This window comes from Schistocerca cancellata, chromosome 2, assembly GCF_023864275.1.
Source record: "Schistocerca cancellata isolate TAMUIC-IGC-003103 chromosome 2, iqSchCanc2.1, whole genome shotgun sequence".
NCBI classification, from domain to species: Eukaryota; Metazoa; Arthropoda; class Insecta; order Orthoptera; family Acrididae; genus Schistocerca; species Schistocerca cancellata.
In genome coordinates this window covers 1,135,287,575-1,135,315,069 of record NC_064627.1, presented here as the reverse complement: position 1 = coordinate 1,135,315,069, position 27,495 = coordinate 1,135,287,575, and the positions used below count along the sequence as shown (strand labels likewise).

Sequence of the window (27,495 nt, the reverse complement as noted above, 5' to 3'; positions counted from 1 at the left end):
CCAGGGGTGGACCTCTTGAAGTAATGTAAGAGGCAGCTAAAAAAATATGAAAGAAAAGAACATAACCCTCTCTAAAATTTTAGTGTAACCCATTTTCAAACTATGTAAGTAAAATAAGTACAGTATGGTCCTCTTTATCCCTTTGGTTCTGTCTTCCTGAAGATATTTCGTTAACTCACCTTTTATTTACAGAATATAATGATTAATTCAGATGTGATTTTTCTTACAAAACATGTCCCAAACAGCAACACGAGCAGCAGCAAATACATTACAGAACACAATAGTGGTGTTCTTTTTTACAAAAAATTATTGTGGACATTGCAAACTTGTATATCTTTAAGAAGTCTCAATATTTGGAGAAAGAACAAAGGAATGAAGAGGAAATGTAGCAAAGCAGTATCACAAAAGAGGGTTTGCAAATGCTATGATTCTCACTATCTTTCTAGTGACTAGGGGGATTCTCAGCATCTCTCAACAACTTCCTTTTTTTACTTTTTTAATACAACCTGTAAGTCAAGATAAAATATACTTCACTGTCAATAACAAATATACAATACAAACTGCATATATTTCATAATATAAGAATAACTGTATTCTTCTCTCTTCTTATCCTCTATAAAATTATATCCCCAACACTTTTACCCATTACATTGAAATCACACTTTTTGATATGTATGTCACAGTAGCATGTCATATTTTGCTGATATGAACTGCAGTACGCTCAAGACATGGACACTATCATTAATTTTTTGTAACTGACTTCCTGTTGGTTCCACACAGTTGAAATGCCATTAAAAGGCAATTTTAAAGACATACAAAAATAAACTATTGATAATTTGATATTTCATGACCAGCAACAAAATAATTGGAAAAGACAATAATAATATTACAGACCAAATTGTACAGGATATGATAATCATCATATTTCACAATGCATTCTCCATTCATAAAATTTTATGGTCACTGATAAAGCACTACAGTTACAACAGATAATTCTTACTCTCTTGACTTCTTGTTACCTATTACTTCTACTTTCAAAAATCTTTGGTTACGGGCTCAAAATGTCTGGTATCACTGGAACATAAAATACAAATAACTGACTAATTAGTTAAAATTAACAAACTACTGTAGTTGCTTCTAAAAAAATTAAATTTGTACACTAAAAAAGTTATATTTTTCTGCATCTCTCTCCCTCTCTCTTTCTCTCTTCTTGAGTAGTGACATAAAGAAAAGAAATCGGAACACTGTGATCCTGAAGCGCTTATTAATGAAATCACTGTAAGGAACACAACAGCTTTTACTAATAATAGTCTGAGCACTGGGTACAAAAGAAGATCCGTATCTGGATTTGCAACCAGTCATTAATAAAAGTTTTTGGGTTCTCAGTGGTAAGCTCTTTAATAACATCTTTTACTTGCAGCTTACATTATTTCTCCACTTTCTTTTGTTTTCCTACACTTTTTTTTTTTGTTCAATTCATGCCTCACTTGTCTTTCCAATCAAAACATATTTGTTAGTAATTTCTACATTAAATGACACATGGTTCTGTAGACTTAAATTCAGTGACTTGCAAGAGCACAGATATATGTTCACCAAAATATTGTAGCACATACTTACTTTGAACACACTATAATCGGTAACGTCTCCCATATGGGTATAGTGACAAATATCCAAACAGTATTTCTGTCCCTGGATCTCTGAGCTTTGCTCCTATCTCCAGAATTGTTCCATTTACATGGAATAAATAATGACTGAAACATCAAAGGTAAAAGAAAATTCAGTGTGTATGTAGCAACCCAGAATATGATCATATGATACACTACAATTACTTATCACAATGGAAAAAGAGAAACTGTCCACAGCTCTGTATAACAGTGTAATAATAATAATAATAATAATACTTTAAGGTTTTAACATTAAATGGACAGTGAGCTTGCTACAGATTCATTATTAGCTAACTAGGCAAGGAGGGAGAAAGGGATTACCATGGACCTAGCCAAGGAACAGAGAGACTGCTGGAACTTGAGAAACCACAGGAAACGGGAACTGGGATGACTGGGGCGGGATTCACATGCACCTTCTTCTACGTAATGGACTTATACCCTGACCAGTGTGAGAGTCCCAAAATACTGTAATATGAAAATGAAATACACACACAAAAATCCCAGTCCACTTTTAAAAGTGAAGTCTACCAGCGAAAGATTACAAGAAGTCCCCAATTCCCATTTATCAAATAACTGGAACTGCGGCTGACAATATTCTTACATTGTCAGATTTTAAAAGCTCATTAACACAAAATGTGCCAACATTTAATTTTTTTTAAATATTCTTATGAAAATAACATTTTCAGTCATTGCAGATGGAGAACCTACTTAAATGAGATAATGAAAAACCACAGAGAAATGACAATAAAAATTAGTTAATTGAACACACCACAAGCACTACAGATGACTCTACAATAGACACATGGCTGCTTCCATGACTGATGAAAACACTAAGCCTATTTGTCAGTACATCCAACCACACTTATGTCAAATGATCAATTATTATATGAAGTTTTGAATAAGCATGAAGTTTGTTTACATCTTTTCCAAAATTTTGTCCCTTTACCAGAAGGAAGTTTGCATGTCAACAGCAAGCAATCCCACTGAAATGGCTGATGACAAGATCATGATTGCCATTTGAAACTGTTATTTTCCATACAACTGTGGACAAAATGTAAATCAGCTAAACACGTCTTGAACTATGGATTAAACTCAGAGGTTTAAATTATGACAATGGGACTTTATGCAGCCATTATCCACAGCTTACAAAGTGTTAAGGTAACAAAGTACATAAATATGGTTAGAGAATAAACTGGTGTTTCTGCTTCACAATGTACTTGCATAGCAGTTTAATTTTACTTTTGCCAAGAATGTAACACTGGATCACCCATCCCAGCTCCTCAATCTGGCATATGCTGATTTCAGTCTATTCCCACTGATAAAAACCTAACTGAAGAGGCAGTGTTTCACAAATTTTCAGAAGTGATGGGTTCTGAACCTTGCAGCTGAAGTCATTTTCTGACAAATAGAAGTGTACTGAAAATTTACATCTACATCCATACTCTACAAGCCACCTTACACTGTGTGGTGGAGAGGACTTTTTGTACCACTGTCACTTTCCCTTTTTCCTGGTCCAGTTGGAGATGGTTTATGGGAAGAATGACTGCTAGCAATCATCCATGTGAGCTCGAATCTCTTTAATTTTATCTACTTGGTCCTTTTGCAAGATATGTGCACAAGGAAGCAATGTACTGACTAACTCTTCTAGGAATGTACTCTCTGAGAATTTTAACAGGAAACCGCAGTGTGATGATAAATGTCTCTCTTGCAGTGTCTGCCACTGGGTTTGGCTGACCACCTGTATGATACTTTCCTACTTTCTAAATAAGCTTGCAAAAAAGTCATTGCTCTTCTTTGGATCTTCTGTATTTCTTCTCCCAGTCCTGTCTGGTAGTACCCGATCTGAGACTGATAAGCAACATTCGAGTATTGTTCGAACAAGCGTATAGTTAGCAACCTCCTTTGTTGGGGGACTGCATTTCCTGAGTATTCTTCCGGTAAATGTCAGTCTGACATTGCCTTACCTGCAATTAGTTTTATGTGGCTGTTCCACTTTAAATTGCTTTCTATGCATACTGTTACATATTTTATGGATGTGACTGCTTCCAATGATTGCTCTTTAATCACGTAATAATACAGTAATATTGTACAAACAATGTCATAAATGAATGCAGGAAGGTATTACTTTGAATTCCATATACCTGAAGTATTGCAAATATGGCAAAAGTTTTACAGATACTACATTTTAAGGAAAGTAAGAGTGTGACATACCTGTCAAATGGGAGTATATATGGATGCAATATATTTGTTATTGTTACCACTTAAAAATTATGAATTATTTAGGAATAAAGAAGGTGACTCACTAAAGGCATAATTACTGCACACACACACACACACACACACACACACACACACACACACACACTATTGGGTGGGGGGTGTGGGAGGGCTGCACGGTATCTTAGGTTTGTTACAAGAAGGTTATGGAAGCTGTTAGTACAGTTACCATCCACACAGCTCAGAAAAGCTGCTGGTGGGGAGAATCCAGATGGTACAGGTTGTGAAGCAGTCACTGAAATCTCATAAGTTGTGCACTGCTACATGTTCTGCCACTGGGTGATCCACCTTGTTTTTGGCAACAGTTTTATGGCTGGTCGGTTGTCATGCCAATGTAAAACACTGTGAAGTGGTTGCAGTGGAACTGGTATCTAAAATGGCTGCTTTCACAGGTGGACCGGCTTCTGATGGGGTAGGATAAGTCTATGTCAGGACTGAAGTAGGTGGTGCTGGGTGGGTGGATTGGGCAGGTCTTGCATATGGGTCTTCCACAATGGTACAATCCCTGTGGCAGGGGACTGGGGTTGGGAGTGGCACAGGGATGGGCTAGGATGCCATTGAGGTTGAGTGGGCAGCAGAACTCCACTTTGGGAGGGGATAGAAGTATCTTGGGTAGAATGCCCCTCATTTCAGGGCACCATGATAGATAATTAAACCCCTGATGAAGAACATGGTTCAGTTGTTCCAGTCTCAAGTGATTTGGGGTGACCAGGGGGGAGCTTCTTTGTTGTTGGTTCTTGGGATGGATGTGAGGATCAGGTGTTTGTGATGATATGGCATGGGAGATCTGCTTGTGAATTATTTCTGGAGGGTATTGCCTGTCTTCAAAGGCCTTTGTGAGGCTTTCAGCACACTCGGTGAGGGAGTTTTCATCACTGCAGATACATCAACGATGGGTAGTCAGGCTGTGTGGGAGGGATTTTTTTGGTGTAGAAGGGGTTGCAGCTATCAAAGTGCAGATACTGTTGATGATTGGTGGGTCTAATGTTGGCCAAGGTGTGGATGGAGCCATCTGAGAGGAGGAGATCGACATCTAGGAAGGTGATATGATTGGTAGAGGAGGACCAGCTGAAGTGGATGGGAGGGAAGGTGTTGAGGTTGGGGAGGAATGAGAATAAGGCATGCTGACCTTGGGTCCAGATTATAAAAGATGTCATCAGACCATTAGTTTGGGGTTTTGGGAAGCTAGGAATGTTTCCTCTACATGGCCCACGAAGAGGTTGGCTTAAGAGGGTGCCATGTGGGTGCCCATGGCTGCGCCATGAATTTTTTTTCTATACCTTCTCCTCAAAGGTGAAGTAGTTATGGGTTAGGACGCAATTGGTCTGGTGTACGAGAAATGAAGTGGTGGGTTTGGAATCTGCAGGACATTGGGAGAGGTAGTATTCAATCACAGCAAGGCCATGGGCATTAGGGATGGCGTATAGGGAGGTTGCATCAACAGAGACGAGTATGAATCTGGTAGGGAAGGTGCGGGAATGGTGGAGAGCTGGTTGAGGAAGTGGTTGGCATCTTTAATGTGGGAGGCTAGGTTTAAGACAAATGCTTGGAAATGTTTATTGACAAGGACTGAGATTCTTTTAGTGCGGGCACTATAATCAGGCTCAATAGGGTGCCCAGGATTGTTAGGTTTATGGATTTTTGGGAAGGAGGTAGAAGATGGGATGTGTGCTGTTGTTGGGGTGAGTAGGGAGATGAAATCAGGGGAGAGGTTCTTAGCAGGGCCTAAGGATTTCAGCAGGGACGGGAGGTTATGTTGGAAGGTATACACACAAATTTGTAGCACAACCATGGGCACCCTCCCATGCCATCTTCATCATCTACTAGGGGAAACATTTCTAGCTTCCCAAAACACCAAACTGCTGGTCTGGTTCAGGTTTGTTGATGACCTCTTTATAATGTGGATCCACACCAGGACATCTTATCCTCATTACCTCACAACCTCAACACTTTCTCTACCATCCACTTCACCTGGTGCTCCTCCACCCATTGTGCCATCTTGCTAGATCTGCATCTCGTCCTGTCAGGTGGCTCGATCCACACCTTGGTCCACATCAAACTCACCAATCACTGCACTTTGCACTTTGACAGCTGCCAACCCCTCCACATCAAGAAATCCTTCTCATACAGCCTGGCCACCCATGGTAGCTGCATCTGCAGTGATGATAACTTCCTTACCCAATATATTGAAAGCCTCACAAAGGCCTTCGCCAACAGGAATACCTCTAATCTAATTCACAAACATATCTTCTGTGCCAGATCCTCCCATACACATGATCCTCAAATGCATTCCAAGAACAAATCACAAGAAGCACCCTCGTTGTCACTCAGTAACACACTGAACTGGGATGACTGAACCATATCCTTTGTCAGGGCTTTGATTATCTGTCATCATGGCCTGAAATAGAGACATCCTATCCAAAATACTACCAACCACTCCCAAAGTGGTGTTCCACTGCCCACCCAACTTCCAAAATGTCCTAGACCATCCCTATGCCACCCCCTCCCCCATTCCTCAGCCCCAGGTGTCACACAACTGTGGAAGACCCAGACGCAAGACCTGTGCAATCCACCCACCCAGTATCACGTACTCCACTCTTATCCTACCCCATCAGAGGCCGGGCCACCTGTGAAAGGAGCCATGTTATATGCCATGCCAGCTCTGCTGCAAGGACTGCACAGTGTTTTATGTTGGTATGACAACCAACCAGCTGTCAATTAGAATGAATGGCCACTGCACAACTGTTGCCAAAACCAAGGTGGGCCACTCAGAGACACAACATGCAGCAGAGCACAACATCATATGAGATTTCAATGGCTGCTTCACAACCGATGCCACCTGAATCCTCCCCATGACCACCAGCTTTTCTGAGCTGCACAGATGGTAGCTCACCCAATAGTGTGTGTGTGTGTGTGTGTGTGTGTGTGTGTGTGTGTGTGTGAGCACATGCACACCATTCCCTACCACAGCAACCCCACCCAGTTTGTGTCCCCACATCAGCTAGTTATGTGCTGTTATCTCAAGCCCTGCACTATGAAATCGTATACCAGCAGTCTGCTGCCTGCCCCCTCTACTTGCACCTCTAGCCAGCTCACAGATGCCTCCCCACTCTTCCACAAGCCGCTTTCCCCAACCCCTGTCCTGCCTTCCACCTCTCGCAATCCCTCACCCCACTGAACACCACCTCACCCCAGTATATTCATCGTGGGCCAGGAAAGATCTGGCAGTTGGTTGAGCACAATGTAGGGAGACAGGCATGTGCATGTGAGTGAGTGAGTGTGTATGTGTCTGTGTGCATGTTTCTCACACAAGCTTGAAAAAGGAAGTGCACTCTGAAAGCTAGCCAAGCTCTGTACCTGTCATTTGTGTACCTATCCACAACACTGAGTTTCCACCTTTAGGTGAGACATCTCCCTTATTCCTAAATAATTCATAATTCTCAACCAGAACTTTCCATACATTATTATATTACCATTAAATAAACTAGATAGAAACATAAAGATGTAGTATACATTAGATCATTGTTTACAAGAGGTAGAAGTTAAAGTTAGGTCTATTATCACAATATTGTATGTAAAAATGGAATCAGTCAAGTTGGATAAACAGAAACATATCATTTGTCAAAAGCAAAAAAATTACTTACTCACTGGTCATACCGGACTCCAGAGTCCATTACCGCAGCAACGTATTTTCGCCATCAGTCCCTGTCTTGGGCTATTTCCTTCCATTCCCCTTCAATACCTAGGCTCCTCAAATTGGCCTTCACATTGTCCTCCCATCTACGCCTCGGTGTCCCCACAGGACGTTTTCCCTCTAGGTGCCCTACTAGTACTCTGCGCGCTGCCCTGTCCTCATCCATTCGAGCTATGTGACCCGCCCATCGCAGCCTACGTGATTTAATAATACTGATTATGTCAGGGCTTGAATAGAGTTCGTGAACCTCTTCGTTATGCAGTTTCCGCCACTCTCCGCTAATGTCATCCCTTTTTGCTCCAAAAATTTTCCTCAAAATTTTGTTTTCAAATACTCTAAACGGCTTTTCATTTTGCACAGTGAGAGACCAAGTCTCACACCCATACAGCTTAATTGGTAGAATAATAGTTTTGTATATTCTAATCTTTAAATTCCTAGACAATATCCGTGATGAAAGTAATCTATTCAGTGAGAAGTAGCACGCATTTCCCGCCCGTAATCTCTTCTTCAGTTCGGATTCAATCTCATTTCTCGAGGTGATGTACACGCCCAGATACTTAAATGTGTTCGCTTTTTCAAACTGCATTTCTCCAACTCTTAACATTTCCTGATCTACTGCTGTTGGCATTCTAGTAGTAACCAGGTATTTAGTTTTGTCTTCACTTATCCTTAGACCTACATCATCAGTAGCCTTGATTAACGCATTCGCATTTGCTGTTACACATTCTTTCCTATCGCTAATGATGTTTAGATCATCTGCATACCCTAATATCTTAATATTTCCATTTAATTCCACACCCTCTGAATTATCTGCTGCCATTCGTACAATATATTCTAGGACTAAATTAAAAAGTAGTGGAGACAGGGCATCTCTCCACTTAGGTCCGTTCTTTATTACAAATTCTTCTGACTCCAATTTCCTCACGCGTACTCTACCTTTTGTGTTTTTCAAACTCACTTCTATAAGTCTAACATACTTCTTTGGTATTCCAAGTTCCAAAAGAATTCTGTACAATTCTGATTGCAATACTGAATCATATGCTTTTGTAAAATCTATGAAAAGATTATGAACTGGTTTATTGTATTCCCATTTCTTTTCCAAAATTTGACGCAGGGTGAATATTTGATCTGTTCCTCCGAAAGCCGGCTTGGTAATCCCCCAAAATTTCATCTGCATATGGTGTAAGCCTGCTTACCAGAATATTCGAGAAAATTTTGGAACTTCTGGTAATAGCGATATCCCTCTATAATTACTACAATCCATTTTGTTGCCTTTCTTAAAAATTGGGATCAGAATCGACTCCTGCCACTCTTCAGGTATCATCTCTGAGTTCCATACTTTAGTTATCACTTTGTGGACTACTTCCACCAATTTCTGTCCCCCATTTTTGACTAATTCTGCAGTTGTGCAATCTGATCCTGGTGCTTTATGGTTTTTCAGTTTGTTGATTGCATCTCTTACTTCCTTTACCGTTGGCTCAAGTATCTGGGGTTCTGCTGTATGTATTTCGTACGCCTGCTAATTTCCTGCTTCCTGGTCTACATTTAATAGATGCTCAAAATACGCCCCCCCATTTACTTAATATAGCACTTGGGTCTGTCAGTATTCCCCCGGCATCCCCTCGAAGTGCATTTGTCCTAGCCTTGAAGCCCTTCCTATACCCATTTATGTCTAGGTAAAGTTCCCTAATGTTTTTTGTTTCACTGTTTGTTTCCATTTTTGTAATCTGATTGTTCAAATAATCCCTTTTCTTTGCCTGTAGCCTACGACCAGCTTCCCTTCTCGAGTTCAAGAACTCATCTCGTTTTCCGTCTCCCACTCTATCCCAATCTAATCGCGCTTTTCTCCTTTCCTCTACCAATTTCTTGCATTCCTCATCAAACCACAGTTTCCTCCTGTTCTTCTTAATTGTACCTATTGTGAATTTCGCTGCCTCTTTGATATTATTCCTCACAGTGATCCACTATTTATTTACATCCTTGTCTTGATCTTTGTGTGTCCTGAGAGCATCAAACCTATTTGAAAATTCTATCGTGTACCTTCTTCTAAAGTTTTCATCATTTAGCTTGTCAGTGTCGAACCTAACAAGTTCTGCATTGTGACACCTTGATGTTGCTGTAGATAGCCGTTGGTGAATTTTGGCAACTAGGAGAAAAGTCCTAACATTTTCTATACTAGAGTGCCATCTCCGATCTACAAGAACATGATCAATTTGGTTTCGGGTGCGTCCATCCGGAGAGACCCAAGTTGCTTTATGAATGTCCTTCCTTTTGAAATATGTGCTCTCAACAATCATGTCTTTTGAAACAGCAAAATTAACCACCCTTGTGCCCTTATCATTCGAAATGTTACGCAAACTTTCTTTCCCAATTGTAGGCCGGAATGCTTCCTCCTTCCCTGTCTTCGCATTAAAATCACCTATGATTAATTTTGTATCATACGAGGAGAACTCATCCCACAATTGATCTAGTTCTTCATAAAAGCCGTCTTTAACAACCTCTTCAGTGTCCTCAGTTGGTGCGTGTACATTAATTACTACTAGTCTATTCCACCTGCCGGACAACACTATAACTGATAGTCGGTCACTAATGAACCTTATATCTCTGATTGCTGAAGCACTTTTCTCTGTACTGAGAAACCTGTTCCAAAACTGTGAGTATCCGCACTTCCATAGAAAAATGCATAGTTACCCCTCTTTATGCTCCCCTCCCCCTGCCACCGAGTTTCTTGAATAGCTGTAATGTCTACATTGTATCTATCTAATTCGTCTAATAATGTCTGGAACGTTCCTGGCCTGTTCAAACTTTTAACGTTCCATGTTCCCAACCTGAAAGTTCCTTTCGACCTGAATCTCTTCAAAGTAGGTTCTGCCCGGAGATCCGAATGGGAACCTAGTTTACCTCTGGAATATTTTACTTCAAAGGGACCCATGACCATTAATGTTGCTGATTCTTGATGGATAGATTTGATAGTAAGAGAAGAAGAAACAGGGATGGTTCATCACGCCATCGCCTGCTCCCCACCGGCTGTCCGCGACTGCTTATTTTTTTGTATTCACAGCTACCCTTCACATCTGAAGGCCCCTATCCGCAACCTGGGGATGCACTGTGCCATGGTGGTAGGGGCCCACAAGACAGCAAAAGCAAAAAAATACCCAAAAAATTATTTGCACCACTACCACATATGATAAAATTATTTCTGGTCACATTTAAGAAACAATCATTTTCATGATTTTATTGCTGTTGGTTTCAATCACAGATATCAGGTTACATTTACAAGGGGCACTCCATAAGTAGTGCAACACCTTTCTTTTCTTTGCCCATTTTGGTGGAAAAAAATGCAGAATTTGTTGTTGGCCATTTTGGAATAATCCTGCTTCAGCCCCTATAGTTTCATGAAGTTCTGACAGGCGGTGGCTCCACACATAGCCTCAAAATGCCATTTGTAACAGAGGTGTGTTCCAAGTACACAGCTATCATTGATTTTACGCTGTGTTGATAATTTTTGCTTTTGGACCATCTCATTACCACTGAATATAACAATTTCCATGCTATATTAATTTTGTTTTTATTCTTTGCATGGCATGTTCAGTGGTAGGTTTCATCAATGTTGTACTACATGTTTTGTTTTTGTTCCATTTTTGGCACTGTTCTCCTTATGATTACCATCTGAAATTTTGTTTTTCAGACTTCACAGCATAGGAACAGTGCCAAAAATGGAACAAAAACACAACTTGTAGAACAACACTGATGAAACCCGCCACTGAAGATGCCTTGCACAGAATAAAAGTGAAACATGTATGGCACGAAAATTACATTTCAATCAGTCGTTAGATGGTCCAAAAGTAAAAATAATCAACATACTGTAATATTAAATGGAAATGATAATGACAGGACTACAAAAGTTGAAGATGTAGTCATCATTGAGTCTCTTTTAGTGGAAAACCAGAGCATCAGAGATATTTAGAGGCTTGCAAAATGTTTATGGAGACTTGGCAGTGAACAAAAGCATGGTGAGTCATTGGGAGTGGTGCCTGTCATCACTGCACCAATGTCGTGCAAACCTCACCGATCTCCCGAGTGCTGGCTGGCCACAGAAAGCTGTTAACCTGGAACTTGTGAGCACTCTCATTCAAATTGATCAATGGATCACAATCAAACATCTTGCTGCACAACTGGGTGTCTCTGTTGGTAGTGCTGATATTCTCATGCACCAGTTGGGGTACGTAAAACCATGTGCCCCCTGCCTTTCTCATCAATCAACAGAAAACCATAAAGAACAATGAAGGAACATCTGTAAACAAATTCTTCATATTACGATGCTATTAATGACATTTTTTGATGAACATAATCAAAGATGATGAAACATTGATTCATCACTTCAAACCGGAACAAAATGGAAATCCATAGAGTGGCACCACACCATCTCTCCTCCAAAGAAAAAGTTAAAAGCTGCATCCTCGGCATGTTAAGTCATGGTGACAGTCTTCTAGGACTCTGAAGCAGTTATTCTGTTTGATGTCCTCCATCATAGTGCAACGATAAACTCTGAAGTGTATGGTGCTACCCTCAGGAAACTGAAGAAACAACTTCAGTGTGGTTATCACCACAAAAATACAAACATACTTCTCCTTCTCCGTGATCACATAGGGCTCAAAAATGGTTGAAATGGCTCTGAGCACTATGGGACTTACCATCTTTGGTCATCAGTCCCCTAGAACTTAGAACTACTTAAACCTAACTAACCTAAGGACATCACGCAACACCCAGTCATCACGAGGCAGAGAAAATCCCTGACCCCGCTGGGAATCGAACCCGGAAACCCGGGCGTGGGAAGCGAGAATGCTACCACACGACCACGAGCTGCGGACTCACATAGGGCCTCATGTAAGTCTATGCACCAGTGAGGAGCTCATAAAACTTCACTGGACTGTTCTTCCTCATCCATACCATAATCCAGATCTCGCACCTGCTGACTTCCATCTGTTTGGACCAATGAAAGGTGCTCTCCACGGGAAGCAGTACGTGTATGATGGGAGGTTATTGATGCAGCAAGCCATGGGCTCTGACATCGACCAGTAAAGTGATGCCATGTGGGCATACAGGTCCCCTCAGTAAGGTGGCATAAGGCCATCACATTAGACAGAGATTATGTTCAAAAGTATGGCTTTGCAGCTTTCAGAAAAAAATGTGTTGCATTACTTATTGAATGCCCCTTGTAACAATGAAGTCATCATAATACATAATGGAATGTCACTTCAAGCACTTATGATCAATCAAATGTTTTCTGTTTTTGATTTACAGTGGAATATCATGGACAGAGTATTTTTAATGCTGACTTCCTATTCCTTGAGCCATATTAAGTCTTCCTCCACTAGGAAACAAGGCTGTATGGTTGGAAGTTTCTGCTATAACATCCCAATGAGAATGAGGTAATTATAGATTGAACTCTACTAGAGTATTATACTAATATTTTACATTCTTTTCTGTAAACATACTGCTCCTCAGCACTTCACAATACTTACTTGATTCTCCAGCCACTGTTTTCAGCAGGTTTCGGTAAGTATCTGCCATAAAGCTCAAATATTTCTTTATTTAAAATGTCTGGTTGTGGGTACGGATACACACCCTCATCACCAGGAGATGATGTATAAGTATCCAATAATTCTTTCATGCTAGAAAATAAACAAACAAATAAATAAAATAAAAAATCAGCAAAAACGCCAGCTAACAGTAAATGCCTTACAAAATTCTTTCTCTGATAGATAACGGTGCCCATTGCCTCTAATCTTTGAATCTGTACATATCACAAAGGTGGAAATATGTCAGTCTGTTCTATGTTTCCTCCTTAACCACAGATCAATTTCAGCCAAACTTGGTACACACTGTACACCACTTACCATCTGAAAAGAACCACCACTCCACCTTTCTCTCAAAAGGTAGGGGTGAAAATGACGTGAAGCTCACAATACACAAATAGCCAGGCTATATTCATCCAATATTTCAGATTGAAAGCACTCGGTGACTTGCAACCAGATTTACATGTAATTTCAAACCTTTATAGACTTTTCATTGCTGATACTGCACCCCCTCCTTCCCCTCCACCCCTACAAAATGATGAAAGAGAAAAAAGTTTATCACTTATGACATTTTCACTGCTCATGCAAGAAAATTGCTGCATCACACATGACCTCCCAATTTATTACTTCTTTACTACAACACATTTTTCAGACAGTATTCACATATACCATTGAATGTAATTGCAAAAATATGTCATTGTACAACACATACGGGGTTCAGGAGATATGCTATCATAAATACAGAGCTGCAGGTTGGAAGTGTGCAACATATTACATACAGGTGAAATATATGTGACACATGAATACACCAGCAAAGCCAATGGTAAAAAGTTCCTTCCAAGCCCCTGCATCGATTTCAACCAAACAGGGTACACATTTCACTTACTACATCCAAAAAATACTGTGTGGGTAAGAATCAGTAACCTCTTGCTTGGTTGGGGGTGGTAACATGGGGAAAGAAGGGGGGAGAAGGAGATGGACAAAGAGGTGTGGGGAGGAACTGGACAGAAAGAGAAAAGGAGTAGATTGTCAAAGAGAGCGGAGAGGAGGAGACAATCAGAGAGGAGCAGCAGGAGATGGGCAGAGAAGGGCAAGAGAAGATGGAGGTGGAGATAGAGAGAGAGAGAGAGAGAGAGAGAGAGAGAGAGAGAGAGAGAGAGGGGGGGGGGGGGCAGGAACAGATGGACACAGAGAGGGGGGGAGGAGGAGGAGATGGACAGAGAGAGGTGAAGGAGAGGATAAGAGATAGACTAATAGAGGACTAGAATATATACATACCAAGGCAATTAGATGTTATCAGAAGATAAAGAAGAGTGAAAAAAATTACGAGGGCTATCCACAAAGTACATTACGTTTTGGAATTAAAAATAAATAAAGTATTGGAAATTTTTTTTATTATATACAGATGAAAGCCACACTTAAATACTACTTTTCTACATATTTGCCATTTAAATTAAGGCACTTATTGTAGCAATGGAGGAGCTTGGAAATTCCTTCGTCGTAAAATTCGGCCGCCTGCGCCTTCATCCATGTGGTTACCTCTTTTGGCACAGAAAAGGTGTGATTTTTGTGGATTTCCTGGAAAGAGGCACTACAATAAACTCTCAAAGGTATTGCCAAACTCTGCCCAACCTCAGAAGAGCAATACAAAACAAGTGCAGGCAAAAGTTGGGCTAAAAGATCTTGCTGATTCATGACAATGCCCGGGCCCACACGGCAAATTGCACTTGTGAAGTTCTCGAATCTTTTAAGTGGGAGTTGTTTCCTCATCCGCTGTACAGTCCCGACCTGGCACCGAGCGACTTCCATTTATTCCCAGCAATGAAGAAGTGGTAACCACGTGGTTGAAGGTGCAGGCGGACGAATTTTATGACGAAGGAATTTCCAAGCTCGTCCATCGCTACGATAAGTGCCTTAATTTAAATGGAAACTATGTAGAAAAGTAGTATTTAAGTGTGGCTTTCATCTGTGTATAACAAAAAAAATTCCAATACTTAATTTATTTTTAATTCCAAAACATAATGTACTTTGTGGACAGCCCTCGTAAATAAAATGAGTGGAACTGAGGAAATGGGTGGTGGGGGGGGGGGGGGGGGGCAAATACAATTTTTGTGGTTAGGCAGGTATTCTTCTTCTTTCAGAATTTGTTTGTTACACCTTCTTGATTGAAATTACTGATCTTTCCACCTTTTCTCAGTCTTCTTAAGGATCTTCTGCACATTGGGTAACAATTTATCTTAATTTTGGATTTCTATAATCTTCCATTCTTGGGCTATGACCTTTCCAGTTGCTCCTGTGTTGCTTAATTTGCTCATTTAAGCTTTTCCTCCCAATTGCTTTCTCGTGTCAACATTCCTCCTCCTGTCAGATAGTGCACACTCAAGTTATTTCTACGAATTACATCTTCAATTCTTGCACTATTTGTTTATTTCTTTATGTTACAGGCCACAATTCACTTCCATATGTCATGGCTGGCACTGACATCATATTGTGGAATTTACATAGAGTTTTTGTCTTACTTCTACAGGTTGTTACTTTAATGGAATTAAATCTTTCGGCTTTCTTTCATATGTTCATTTCTGCCACAAATGAGTCAGTGTTTAATAAGAAGTTGTACAATTTTCCTCTTTCCATTTTCTGATCATTTCCTCTAAAAGGCATCACTTTTTTCTCCTTTTGAGATAGTAATAGATTATAAAACTTAGCTGTTATGGATAAAATATAATCAACTGTTTGGAGTGTGTTTTGCTACCAGCAATTACAATCGATCAATAGCAGAGAGTAATGTTGCAGAACAATTCCTTTTGTTGACATCATAACTATGAAAACTTAATTTAATTGTCAATTGCCTCACAAATCATCAATAAAAATATTAAAAAGAATCAGAGACACACTACATCCTTGTCTTAACTCAAAATTTGCCCTTGTCTTCGATTTTCCATTTCCTGCAATGGCAGTTTCTGATCCTTGGTACATACTTTCTAGTACCTTTAATTTTTTGGACATATATTCCTCTGGTGTACAATATCTCCCACAGTTTGTCTCTATGTATTTTATCAAAATCTTTCATGTAGTCTGTGAACAGTAAAAGTACCTTTCTACTAAACAGACTGTGTTTCTCAACTATCTGTTTAATAGGGAATATGTCTGCAGATGATCTACCTTTCCTAAAGCCCATAGGCTCTTCTAACAGAATATATTCAACAGTTACTTCTAGTTTCTTGCTACAGTTTTAGAATATATTTTATAGCCAATATTTAGCAACTGTATGCCACTACAGTTTATGCAATTATTTCTGCCTAATTTTTTGTGAATAGGTATTATTGTAGCTAATTTTCAATCCTCTGGTATTTTCTCAATTGTCCAGTATCTGTTAATACAGTTAAGAAATCTGGATTTCAGAGCGGGAGATGAATATTTAATCAGGCCTGTGTGAATTCCATTGGCGTTCAATGTTTTACTATTTTTTATCATTTAACATATAGCATCTCCTCATTCCTTCATTTCTGGTATATTTGCTGTTGTCTCTTCCTCTTTTTCATGCATATTAGTTTTATCCAGATTTTTATTTATATCATCTCTTGCTGTCTGAAGTTCCTTACAATAGTCAGGTAACTGTGTCATACTTATCATTTCTATTCTTGATATTCTTTTACATTTTTATTGACATTCTTCATCATTTTATATGCAAATTCCTGTCTGCCATGAATATTGTTTTTCACTTCCGAAATAAATCTATCCCAGCTCTGTTGATTAATTTTCTGACAAATTTTTTAGTTTTTTTAGATTTATTTTACATTCCTCTCAATTTTCAGTTGTCCCGTTCTGTAGCTGAGGGCAGATCCAGTGTTCGGTTAGAGGTGGGGGGCGAGTGCCACAGGTCACTATTTGCGATTTTGCTGTTGCCATCATCCTCACTTTTAATGTGCCACAGAAGAGTACAATTTTAATAGTTATTTAAATAAAAATAAATTTGTAATATACCATGTTTTTAAATCAGACCAAAAAGTATAAAATAATTTCTCCTGGTCCTATACAGATTCCTAATCCAAAGCAGATAATCTAGAAAATTTGAAAGTGTGAATTTTTAATAGCTATGAAACTACTTGTACATTTTAAAAAAAAGTTGTGCAAGCAATACACTATTGTCAGCCATTTGTGACTGGAATAGGAACAGGGGGAAATGTCAGAGGTACACAAATTAACCTTCATCACACAACAGACAAGATAGTGCGTTCATATTGAATTGTCATCCAGTTCCTATCTATATTGAAATTTTCAAGTCTGCAGCTCATCAGCAATTTAGTTTAGAATCAAATGTAAATTATGCATTGAACAGACAAGAAAGTGACCTAACAAAAATATGTCAGATGCACAAAAAGATATAAACTGTTCCAATATAATAATAATAATAATAATAAATTGATTAAATACCATAATATATGTGGAATATTTTAACATAATATCAACAACAATGACAACAACAGTACTAACAATTTTTTTAATCAGTAAATAGTACAATATTTTAGTTTAATGTCGAACAAATTGCAGTTCACAGAAATATTGCTTCACTCAGCACTACGATTGTAGTCTGGTATGCAAACTATTGCTAAACAAGTGCATACATGAGAAGAATGCTGATTATTTCAGTCATTTGTACCTAAATCTGGGAAGTCTGTTTCTTCTTCTTCTTCTTCTTCTTCTCCTTCTCAGTGGATGGTCTCCCTTTCTGCCTTCCCTTACTCAGCTTTAAACGATTTGAGAGACCTACTTGCACCCTCAAGAGTCATGTTGGATTTATTGTTGGCAGCAGGTAGGTCAGCCTGTGCATGGGCACCTTTACCTAGCTGGAAAATGACTGGTTAGACTGCAAGCCCATCCACATGAACAGGCCCTTACCTCAGCAGCTGACAAGTATTCTGTGTTAAACAAATGTTGTTAGTTCTATAACCCATTGCCATTTTTGTGACTCTCAGCTTCCAAGCAGCTTTTTTCTCCATAAGGTAGCCCAAAAAGCAACTCTTTTTTTTTGCCACTTTTTCATTACAACAATGCAACTACTCAAACTTTGTTGCTTGTCCATGAATTTTTAGAAAATAAACCCATAATGATGCCCCAGCATCTATATTCCAGGCATGGCACCATTTGACTTTTTTCTATTCGTAAAAGTAAAGGAAATATCAAAGGGTCACCATTTTATAAGCATAAATGAGATTAAAAATTCACAAAGGTGAGAGCTAAAAGATATCCAAAAGATTGAATTCCATAAATGTTACAAGGATTGGAAGAAGAGCTGGCATAATTGTATAATATCTAATGAGGAACATTTTGAAGGGGATAACAGACATGTAAAGGAATGAATAAAATTATTTCCAAAAAACAAATATTCCCATCATTTTTTGTAAGAATATAAATGCTTCAACTAAAGAGTTTTTAGTCAGGGGGTAGGAATGTTATGACACTTGAGAAACTCCCTCCCCCCCCCCCCCCCCCGCCCCCCTTTTCCCCTAGAATTCACACCTGTCTGTATCCAAGTACTCAAGTACTGGCAGCCACAAGTGGATACCATGAAAGGCTGTACAGAGGGGAATTTCAATAGGAAGGAGGGGGGCATGAAACTGAATGACATCTGGATTTTTGTCCTGAAGAATATGTGTACCAATCTTTTACCACGGGGAGATAGCAACAGCAGAAGATGGCAGCCAGTTGTGCTCATATATTTAAAACATTTGACGTCATGCCACTGAATGGAAGCAAGTGGAAGCGGAATTTTGCTCTAGTCAGTAGCAAGCCACGGTATGAACTAGACATTCACAGAAGCTACGACCTCCTTGAAAATTTCGTCCACAGATGGGGATGAAATGTTGGGTTTTAAGGTGAAATTGATTCAACCACAGCATAACAGCCCAGAACATTTTATTGATTATGTCCCAAAGAATGGACACCACACTTTCACGTATAGGCACCTTAGCTTACACTGAACAGATTCAGAAGGATGTAGGTTGCAGTAGGTACTGGGAGATGAAGAAGCTTGCACAGGATAGAGTAGCATGGAGAGCTGCATCAAACCAGTCTCACGACTGAAGACAACAACAACAGCTTACACTGCTTATTATCCATATCTGATTGATATGTAGCTGTGCACTTTAAAATATCTAGTACACATTTCGATACTTGTATGTTTTATACCTGTTTTGTATTTGAGCATACTTGCTGACTACAGAGCTAGCTTTTGATTTTGCCACTCTTGGCCTTTAAATAGACTTTTATGTCTCATTTTATCTTTACAGGCACTACAGCCTGCTGTAATATATACAATATGATCCAATCACTTCATTGCTCATTTTTATTGCCTAAATATATAGTTCTTATTTTAGTATAAATTTGTTTCATGTTGTACCATCATAAGTTTTGCATTGTCTCATTTCTATATTCTGGATTCTATACTAATGGAAGTGGATGGTTCTGTTAGTGTGGTTTTACTTTCCTTCACTATCCACACAAGTTCATGTACCAAACAGCCATGGCACCACGCTCTAGCTGTTATGCCAAATTTAGTTCCCTGTGTGCTGGTGAGAGAGGCATTTCTCTGACAGCTCTGGGGCGTAAGTGTATACTTTCATATTTGTGCTGAAAATCTCAGTCATGTCCCTACCTGCAGCATTGCCTTCTCTGTTGCAAGTCATAATGTCACATTTGCATGATTTAAATAGAGCCTATTGCAACTGATTGGACCGTCCATCCCACACCCATGGTTTAGAAACTCATTTGAGTAAGCAGCCATTAACCGAGACTAACTGTTATGTCTTACAATATTAACATTGTATTATAGCAGGCCCTGCCTTTCTCATTGGGGATTCTAACTCACGATGATGGAGCAATAGTTTCCAAAACTAGTCATGCTAGTAAAATATCATGTAGAACCTACGGATTGCTCAGTCTCATCTTTACTCTTTAGCTCATGTCCTTGCTTCCTAATATTCTGATGAAGTAAACTGATTTTGATATTCCTCTCTTGCTTTTGTGATGAAATGAGAATGTCTCTTAATTTAATTTTCCTTAATATCAGTTGTCTATGCATCTGATTCCTTTTGTGAAGGCTATCAGTGATTTAAATGACTCCTGGCCACAATACAAAAGCTGAAAAGGTGTAAGTCAATTAGCAGTATTAAGAACATGGGATGGAGGGGGTAGGGGGAGGGGGAGAGGGGAGGAGGAGGAGGAGGAGGAGGAGACTGTATGTCTGCAATTAACTTGAAAATAATATCAGGCAGGTCATGATACCTACGAGTGGCAGCCCCAGAATGCAACTCAGACTGTGCAGCACTCGTAATGCAGCCAAGGCACAGGTGCAAGGTTTATTACTGACAACCCTCACAGAGAAGTCTTGGATGAGTGAACTGTCAACAACTATGATGACAGAAAATTAAAAAAAAAAGACAACTGATTCGGAATCATAGATTGTCTGACAATAATGGCATGGAATATAAGAAGCACTACCATCAAAATTTGATTTTTATTAAAGAAACTTTAAGAAAATCAAACTGACATAGCTGTAACAACAGGGGCAGAAAGGAAGCTGAAGGGCTTGAAAGATTTAGAAGAAAACAGTGATTTATAACGGAATACCACAGGAAATAAGAGCTTCAGTAGAAATAGCTGTTTTCATAAACAGCAAATGAAGAAAGAAGCTAGACTAATATTCACATCCGAATGAAAGGATCAGAGCAGATTTAGGACAGAAATAGGATATTTAAGTATCATATGTAATTACTCACCAGAAGATGGAAGAAAGGAGAATTCAAAGAAGTTCTATGAGCTCTTGCAAGGGGAAGTGGATACCTTAAATAAAAATGACTCCGTCATAACTGAGGAGACATGAATGCCAGAGTTGGAAATGCCTAAATTCATAATATCATACTTACTTGAGTATACAATGGCCCTGAAAATAAGATCACCCCTTTTTTAAGGGGCTCATTGAGAAAAATTTATTTTTAACATATTCTAACTAATTAAAATAAAAAGCTTTTTGCCGAGATAAAGTGTCTACGTACAAAGTTAACCTTATACCTATTCTACACTTAGGACACTTATTGATTGTCTACAGTTTCATATTAAAAAAATAAAAAGCAATGGTTTACATAAATTCTATCTTCACTACCGCTTTTGCTTAATAAACCTGTTGTCTGTGATATCACTATTTTTAACTAACATAATAATAATAATAATAGGAATAACACAGCTGTGAAATTTATACCTGGGTTGTAGCAAATATTTGGCTGTTTTTCGAAACAGGTTGTGATTCCTTTGGTTGTGTTTGTGGGACCTGAGAACACAGCTGGATTCCCGCCCCCCCCCCCCCCCCCCCCCCCCCCCCTCCCAGAATACAGAGTGGATTTCGCTTCTATACTGATGTGAGAATGTTACAGTCTCTCTTGCTTCCAAACGTATTGTCATATGTAGTGGCAGTCAACAACACTGCTTTATGAAACACAAATGTGTACTACTATTGAGTATTTGTTCAATTTTACAGTCAATTCAATTTTGACTACAAATGGAATTCAACAAACTGCAGTGTAAATGTGGTAGATGTTCACAAAAAGCCAAAGCACATACTATAGATTACCAGTGTTGGCAGCACAATGAAATTTGCTGTTCTCTCACCACTGCCCTCCATGCACTCAGCCTAGATGTCAGCCACACTGGTGTCACTGGTTGCCCTTCCAGTCCTTCTGCAATGCTATGTTTGAGCAATCATGAAACACAAACTGCAACATCTTCTAGGGTGTAGGTCATAGTAACAACAACATGTAATTCATAAATAAAAGATCACAATCACAATTTGGTCCAATTCCCAAAATTTCACTTTTAGTACATTTTAGTGACATCTCTTGGTACCATCTCCATGGCGGGTTTTTTCACTGTAGTTTATTCTTGTAATAACAAATACAGTCAGTTTAATTACATTTTTTTTTGTTTTTAACACATTTAATTCTGGATTGATTTTCTTTCATATTTCATCTGAATGTCACCATCTTGTTCTAAGACTTAACTTTTTACCAAGTATTCTAATACATAAATACAACCAAGTTTCTCATTTCCAACTCACTTGCTAAATTATTACAGTCTCTTGTAACCACTAAAATTCTGACTTGGATTAAGAGTCAGGTGATGTTTTTAGATGGGCAACATTTTCGGCTTTGAATATTACCTCCACTTAAAAAGCAACACAAATGTTTGTATACAGTATCCGTACATTTTCGGTAAACAATGCGTCTGAGTGGTGCAGTGGTTATTGCAAATGCCTAGAAAGCAGGAAATTGTGGGTTCGAGTCCTGGTTCAGCACACATTTATCCTCATCGACGCTGATTCTGTATAAAGTCCTGATGCAGGTGATATCATTAGTTCCTTCCTTTTCCTTTTCTTTTTCCATCTCCACCTTCAATTTACATAATGTGTATCCATGTTTCCCAGTACAATCAAGTCATGACAGGCATACAAACATCACCGTTTTTGTTTCAGGTGGAGGTGTGAAAAAACTTTACACACATTTTCCTTCACACCATTTTGACAGATGCTGCTCCAAAGCAATTTGTGACGCAACAATGTTGACACACTACTGCCTGCTCACACTGACTGTTCAAACACACAGGTTTTGTTTGCAGTTGTTAGTTCAAGCTGCCACCATAGTTATGGCACTAGTGTTGTTCATATGCCAGGAATAAAATCAGTCTCAGAATTTTTTGACAGACTGTGTATTGTTCTCAGTCTCACATAATTACATTTCATTAATTTTGTGGACATACTGAAATTAGGTCTCTGCACAAAGGATGATTCCACATTTATCAATAATTATTTGCCAGTCTGCTTCCTCCTTACAGCATTTTCCTGAATTCTAATTTAGGAAAATGCTGTATAGAGGAAGGAGACTGGTGAATAGTTACTGGCATGAGTGGAATCATTCTTTTTACCTCATGATCATAACTGACAAGTGGAGTTATGAAATTCTTAGGCAATCACAGTTTGTGTATCAAACTACAGTGGCGCCACCCACTGTCATTATGGGAACTGAGCAGCATGTGCAACATTACTGCCAACTGTTGTGGTGCCACTTAGGAGTGTCCTCTGAAGAGACAAACAGCAGATTCCTGCATATAAGCTTGCCCAAGGCTGTTATGAATCAACTGCAATGCCATCAGTGGTGGGCCAAGGATCAGTGACAAGTTAGTTGGACACCAGAAATGGACAAAGCATTTAGTGACCTACAAAAATGCCTCAGCCAGGCAGTGTTGCTTGCTCATCCAATTCACTATGCACAGTTAGCTACTGTTGTGGATGCTAGCCAGTCGGCAATTGGGGCAGCAATTCACCAGTGTTTAGCAGGCCAATGGCAGCCACCGCAGTTTTTCTCCAAGAAGTTACAGGGATCACAACAAAAGTGGAGCAGGTATGACATGGAACTGTTGGCGATCTATGAAGCAATTAGGAGGAGCTAGATCAATGAGTGTGTTTACAGACCAAAAACTATAACACCTGCCTTTAAAAACACTAGCGATACGTGCTCACCAATACAGTTCACTTATATTGAGTCATAGGACAGTTTAAAACACACACACACACACACACACACACACACACACACAAACACACACACACACACACACAAACACACACACACACACACACACCATGTGAGAGGCGGAGAGAATTTAGTGGCTGGCTATTTTTCATGCACTTGTGGGATTTTAGAGATTGTAGACTATGACAAGCTCCCGGTGGAATACACTGTGGATTTGGAACTATAGCAACTATTAAAAGACCTGCCTACAGATCTGAAGTTCGAACAAATTCCAATTCCTAAGTCTCAGCTGAAGCTGTGGTGTGACATTACTCAAGGCAAACCAAGACCATACATTTCAGAGAAGTTCTGAAAGACAGTATTTGGCAGTGTCCGCATCTTTTCACACCCAGGAACCAATGCCACAATCAAGTTGCTCATATGCTGCTTTTTGTGACCTGGTATGAAAAGAGACATGGTCCTTTGGGTACGTTTCTGCATTCCTTGCCAGCAAAGCAAACTGGGCCAACATGTGCACACTGATATTGCAAATTTTCAAGGTACCTCTGCTAGATTCACAGATGTTCATGTAGACCGGGTCAGACCTCATCCACTGTCAAAGGGTTACAGGTATTTATTTACTGCCATAGACAGGTGTACAAGGTGGGCAGAGGCAACCCCAACAGCTGAGATATCAGCCAAAACTAGAGTGAAGATGTTTCAGTGTGTGTGGATCTCACGTTTTGGGTGCCCTCTCCATGTTACAATTGATGAAGAATGCCGGTTTGAGTCCAAACTGTTTGCAGAGTTGGCCAAAATGTGTGGTTTCCAATGCCACATGACTAACTACACCCTACCATCTGGAATGGTGGTACAGAACTCTGAAAGCAAAATTGATGTGCCATCAAGTGAGATGGATGGAAGTGTTACCATTGGTGTTGTTGGGCCAGTGGCCAGTGAACGGCTCACAAATGTGACATTGGTGTGTCATGGGCTGAGATGGTTTACTGCAAACCACTATGGATTCCAGCAGACTACTTAAAACTAATCTCACTGCCAAACACAGAGCACCTCACACAGTGGCTGCAGCCGCTGAAATGTCACTGCATGAATATATGTTGCTCACTGCCTTTCCACTATGGCAACCATAAGGTGTTTGTCCACTAAGACTTACACGATTGCTCTTACGTAATGCTACGAACAGACAAGCACATCATGGACATGTTGAACAATGGCATTTCGGCAAAGGTATCAATGAAATGCATCAAGACATAGCGAATGCAGAATGAAGTGAACGGATACCTACCACATCATCTGAGACAGCACCACAACTGACAGGTACATCACAACTGCAAACAATAGTGTCACCGCTCCCAAGGCACCAGATGCACACAGGAGCCAACCATCGGATTAAATTCAGGTATCAAGACATCCTACGGGCTCTGCACTTCAAGAGGGGGCTATGTGGCAGAGATACTTTTTGTGCACTTGTGCAGACTGATCTCAGGGTGTGTGATGTGTTTCTTTGTTGGATGTTGTTTTTTATCTTTGCTGACACGTTATGCAACTTCTTAGCATTTATTGATTCTAGTTGTTTAGTAGTTTTGGCATGATTCTACAAATAAAGAGTTTTGTTCACTCATTATTCACTACAAGTATTTTATCTATGTGGTGTAGGTCCTTGCCTACAGGTTTATGGTGCTTGTATTTTGGACTGTGGTTGTTATCGGGGAACTCTGACAGTGTGTGAACTGGACTATTTACTCTCATGCAGCTTGCAATGCTGTGGAAGTATTATGTAACAGATTTCAAACTGTTTACTACATCAGAGTTAGTCTTCATTGATTTCCTGTGCAACTTGCCTATTACAAAACAAACAAATATTCTACTAAGACATTTATTTAAAATGTCAGTGAATACATTATAAAATTTCTAACTATGAAAATGTCACCGGTTGGGATCCTCTGCTACTTGTTCAACAGATTTGATTAAGTACATTCCTGGACTACTACTTATTTGAGCAAGTTACAGAAAGTATTTCAGATAATGTATGGATGATAATGAATCACGGAAGAAATTAAAAGGTATGCCACAAATTTTTATCATTGAGCCTTTGCTATTCTTGATCTGTTGAAATTGTCTGCAATGTTGTTTAAATCAGAAGGCAGGATTAATTATTTATGAAATGATATAGCCATTATTTTAAAGGAAACAGTAAACAATGTATTCACTTGAGTTCTTAAATGATATGCATATTGGGGATTGCTTTAAAGTATCATCAACCACAATTAAGCCAGTATTTTACTCTGAGACTTGTACCAATAAGAAGTAGTAAAAGTGACAAAACATTTTAAGTTTTGAGGTGTGTTTATTAATACACAGTCTCGAAAGAACCATAACTGCAACCAATACATGACAGTGAAAATGCACAAGCGACATGCATTAAGTGTTTAGCAGAGATTACAGGCACTTTTTTCATGCATTATCTCAGAAATTTAATATCATTAATATTTTGTAATCAGAACTGATTAACACAATGCTTCTCCTTACATCCTAGAACACAGAAACATGCAAAAACAGTCTGCAACACAAACCTGTACTTGCCTGAGCTTTCTTGTATTAAAAACATTATATCCAGTTTTGCATCCAAATGGTTTATATCTTTTATGGCTACTGACACCAGTAACAGACCAGACCACTCAAACTTGCATATTATCAGCCTGAAAAATTATACAGTACATTGAAAAAAACTGTAATATCATCCATGGTTAAGACTTGTCTAAATTAAAGCCAGTTTTCTGAACTCTACCTCTTATAAAAGGACTCTGGTACTTCAGGTGCTGGAGCAGGTCTCCGAGTAGTTTCCCCAGTTTCAACTATAACATCTACTGATGGGGCTGCATCTCCACTGGGGACATCTGTTTCATCATGACAACTGTAACAAATGAAATGAAAAAAAAGAATGTAAAGAAATTGTTTTTTATTTATTGTATCTGAATATGAAGAAACTGTAATGACATATGCACACAAGCAAAAATGGTAATTTTACTATGAAGCCATATATTTCAGAAAAAAGATGTTACAAGTTAATGTGCTTATCACACTATTATAAATTTGGCAGGGCATTTATAGGTTATCTTTTTCATAAAAAACTTGATTTAAATTATTACTTTTACAAATCCTGTCATAGTTGGTAAAAAAAAGTTGAGTTTTTGGCAAGTTTAAGAAGTACACTTACATCAAATGCTATCAGCGATAATTTGTTGATCTCTGGCAAGCCAAAAGTTTGGTTTTAAGATGTGTGCAAATGACAGAAACTGCAAGCAATTTGTAAAAATATAAATTACAAATTGAAATCTGCATTGCTCCTTCTTCCAAAAGAAGGGGGAAAAAAACAACAACCAGTGCAATGTGTGGAGGAAATATGTTCTTTAAAGATTTAGACTGGACGAACATCCCAAAGCCATTTAACACACAGCAGCACAAGAGAAGAAGGATGTTCTAATCTTTTATACTAGAGAGAATCACCATTACCACAGGTACAGTATTAATGTGCATGCTCCTCTCCCTACTTATTTAACTTACATTACAGTTGAATGTTCCTAAGACATTTCATAATTGCCAAAATGTATGTGTAGGCCTTCTTAGGATACTTTAAAAGTTTCAAAAAAAGACCAACATTATTTGAAAAGTAAGCAGCCTCCAATGTTGTTTTGCATATT

The 27,495-nt window shown here is 39.1% G+C and overlaps 1 protein-coding gene across 2 annotated transcripts in view; it reads right to left on the bottom strand.

Annotated features, from left to right (window-relative positions):
• Positions 1-823: 823 nt before the first annotated feature.
• Positions 824-27,495, bottom strand: part of LOC126163172 (cytosolic endo-beta-N-acetylglucosaminidase) — a 121,354-nt gene continuing 94,682 nt past the window's right edge. The window contains exons 8-12 of one of the 2 annotated variants that reach the window (XM_049920120.1): positions 26,583-26,708; positions 26,368-26,493; positions 13,161-13,310; positions 1,618-1,751; positions 824-1,074 (exon numbers count right to left, since the gene is read on the bottom strand). In XM_049920120.1, the coding sequence (XP_049776077.1) occupies positions 1,628-1,751; positions 13,161-13,310; positions 26,368-26,493; positions 26,583-26,708 (526 nt within the window). In that variant the 3' untranslated portion in view covers positions 824-1,074; positions 1,618-1,627. Of the gene's footprint in view, positions 1,075-1,617; positions 1,752-13,160; positions 13,311-26,367; positions 26,494-26,582; positions 26,709-27,495 lie in introns of those variants that run through there. The other variant, XM_049920121.1, reaches the window with a different exon arrangement.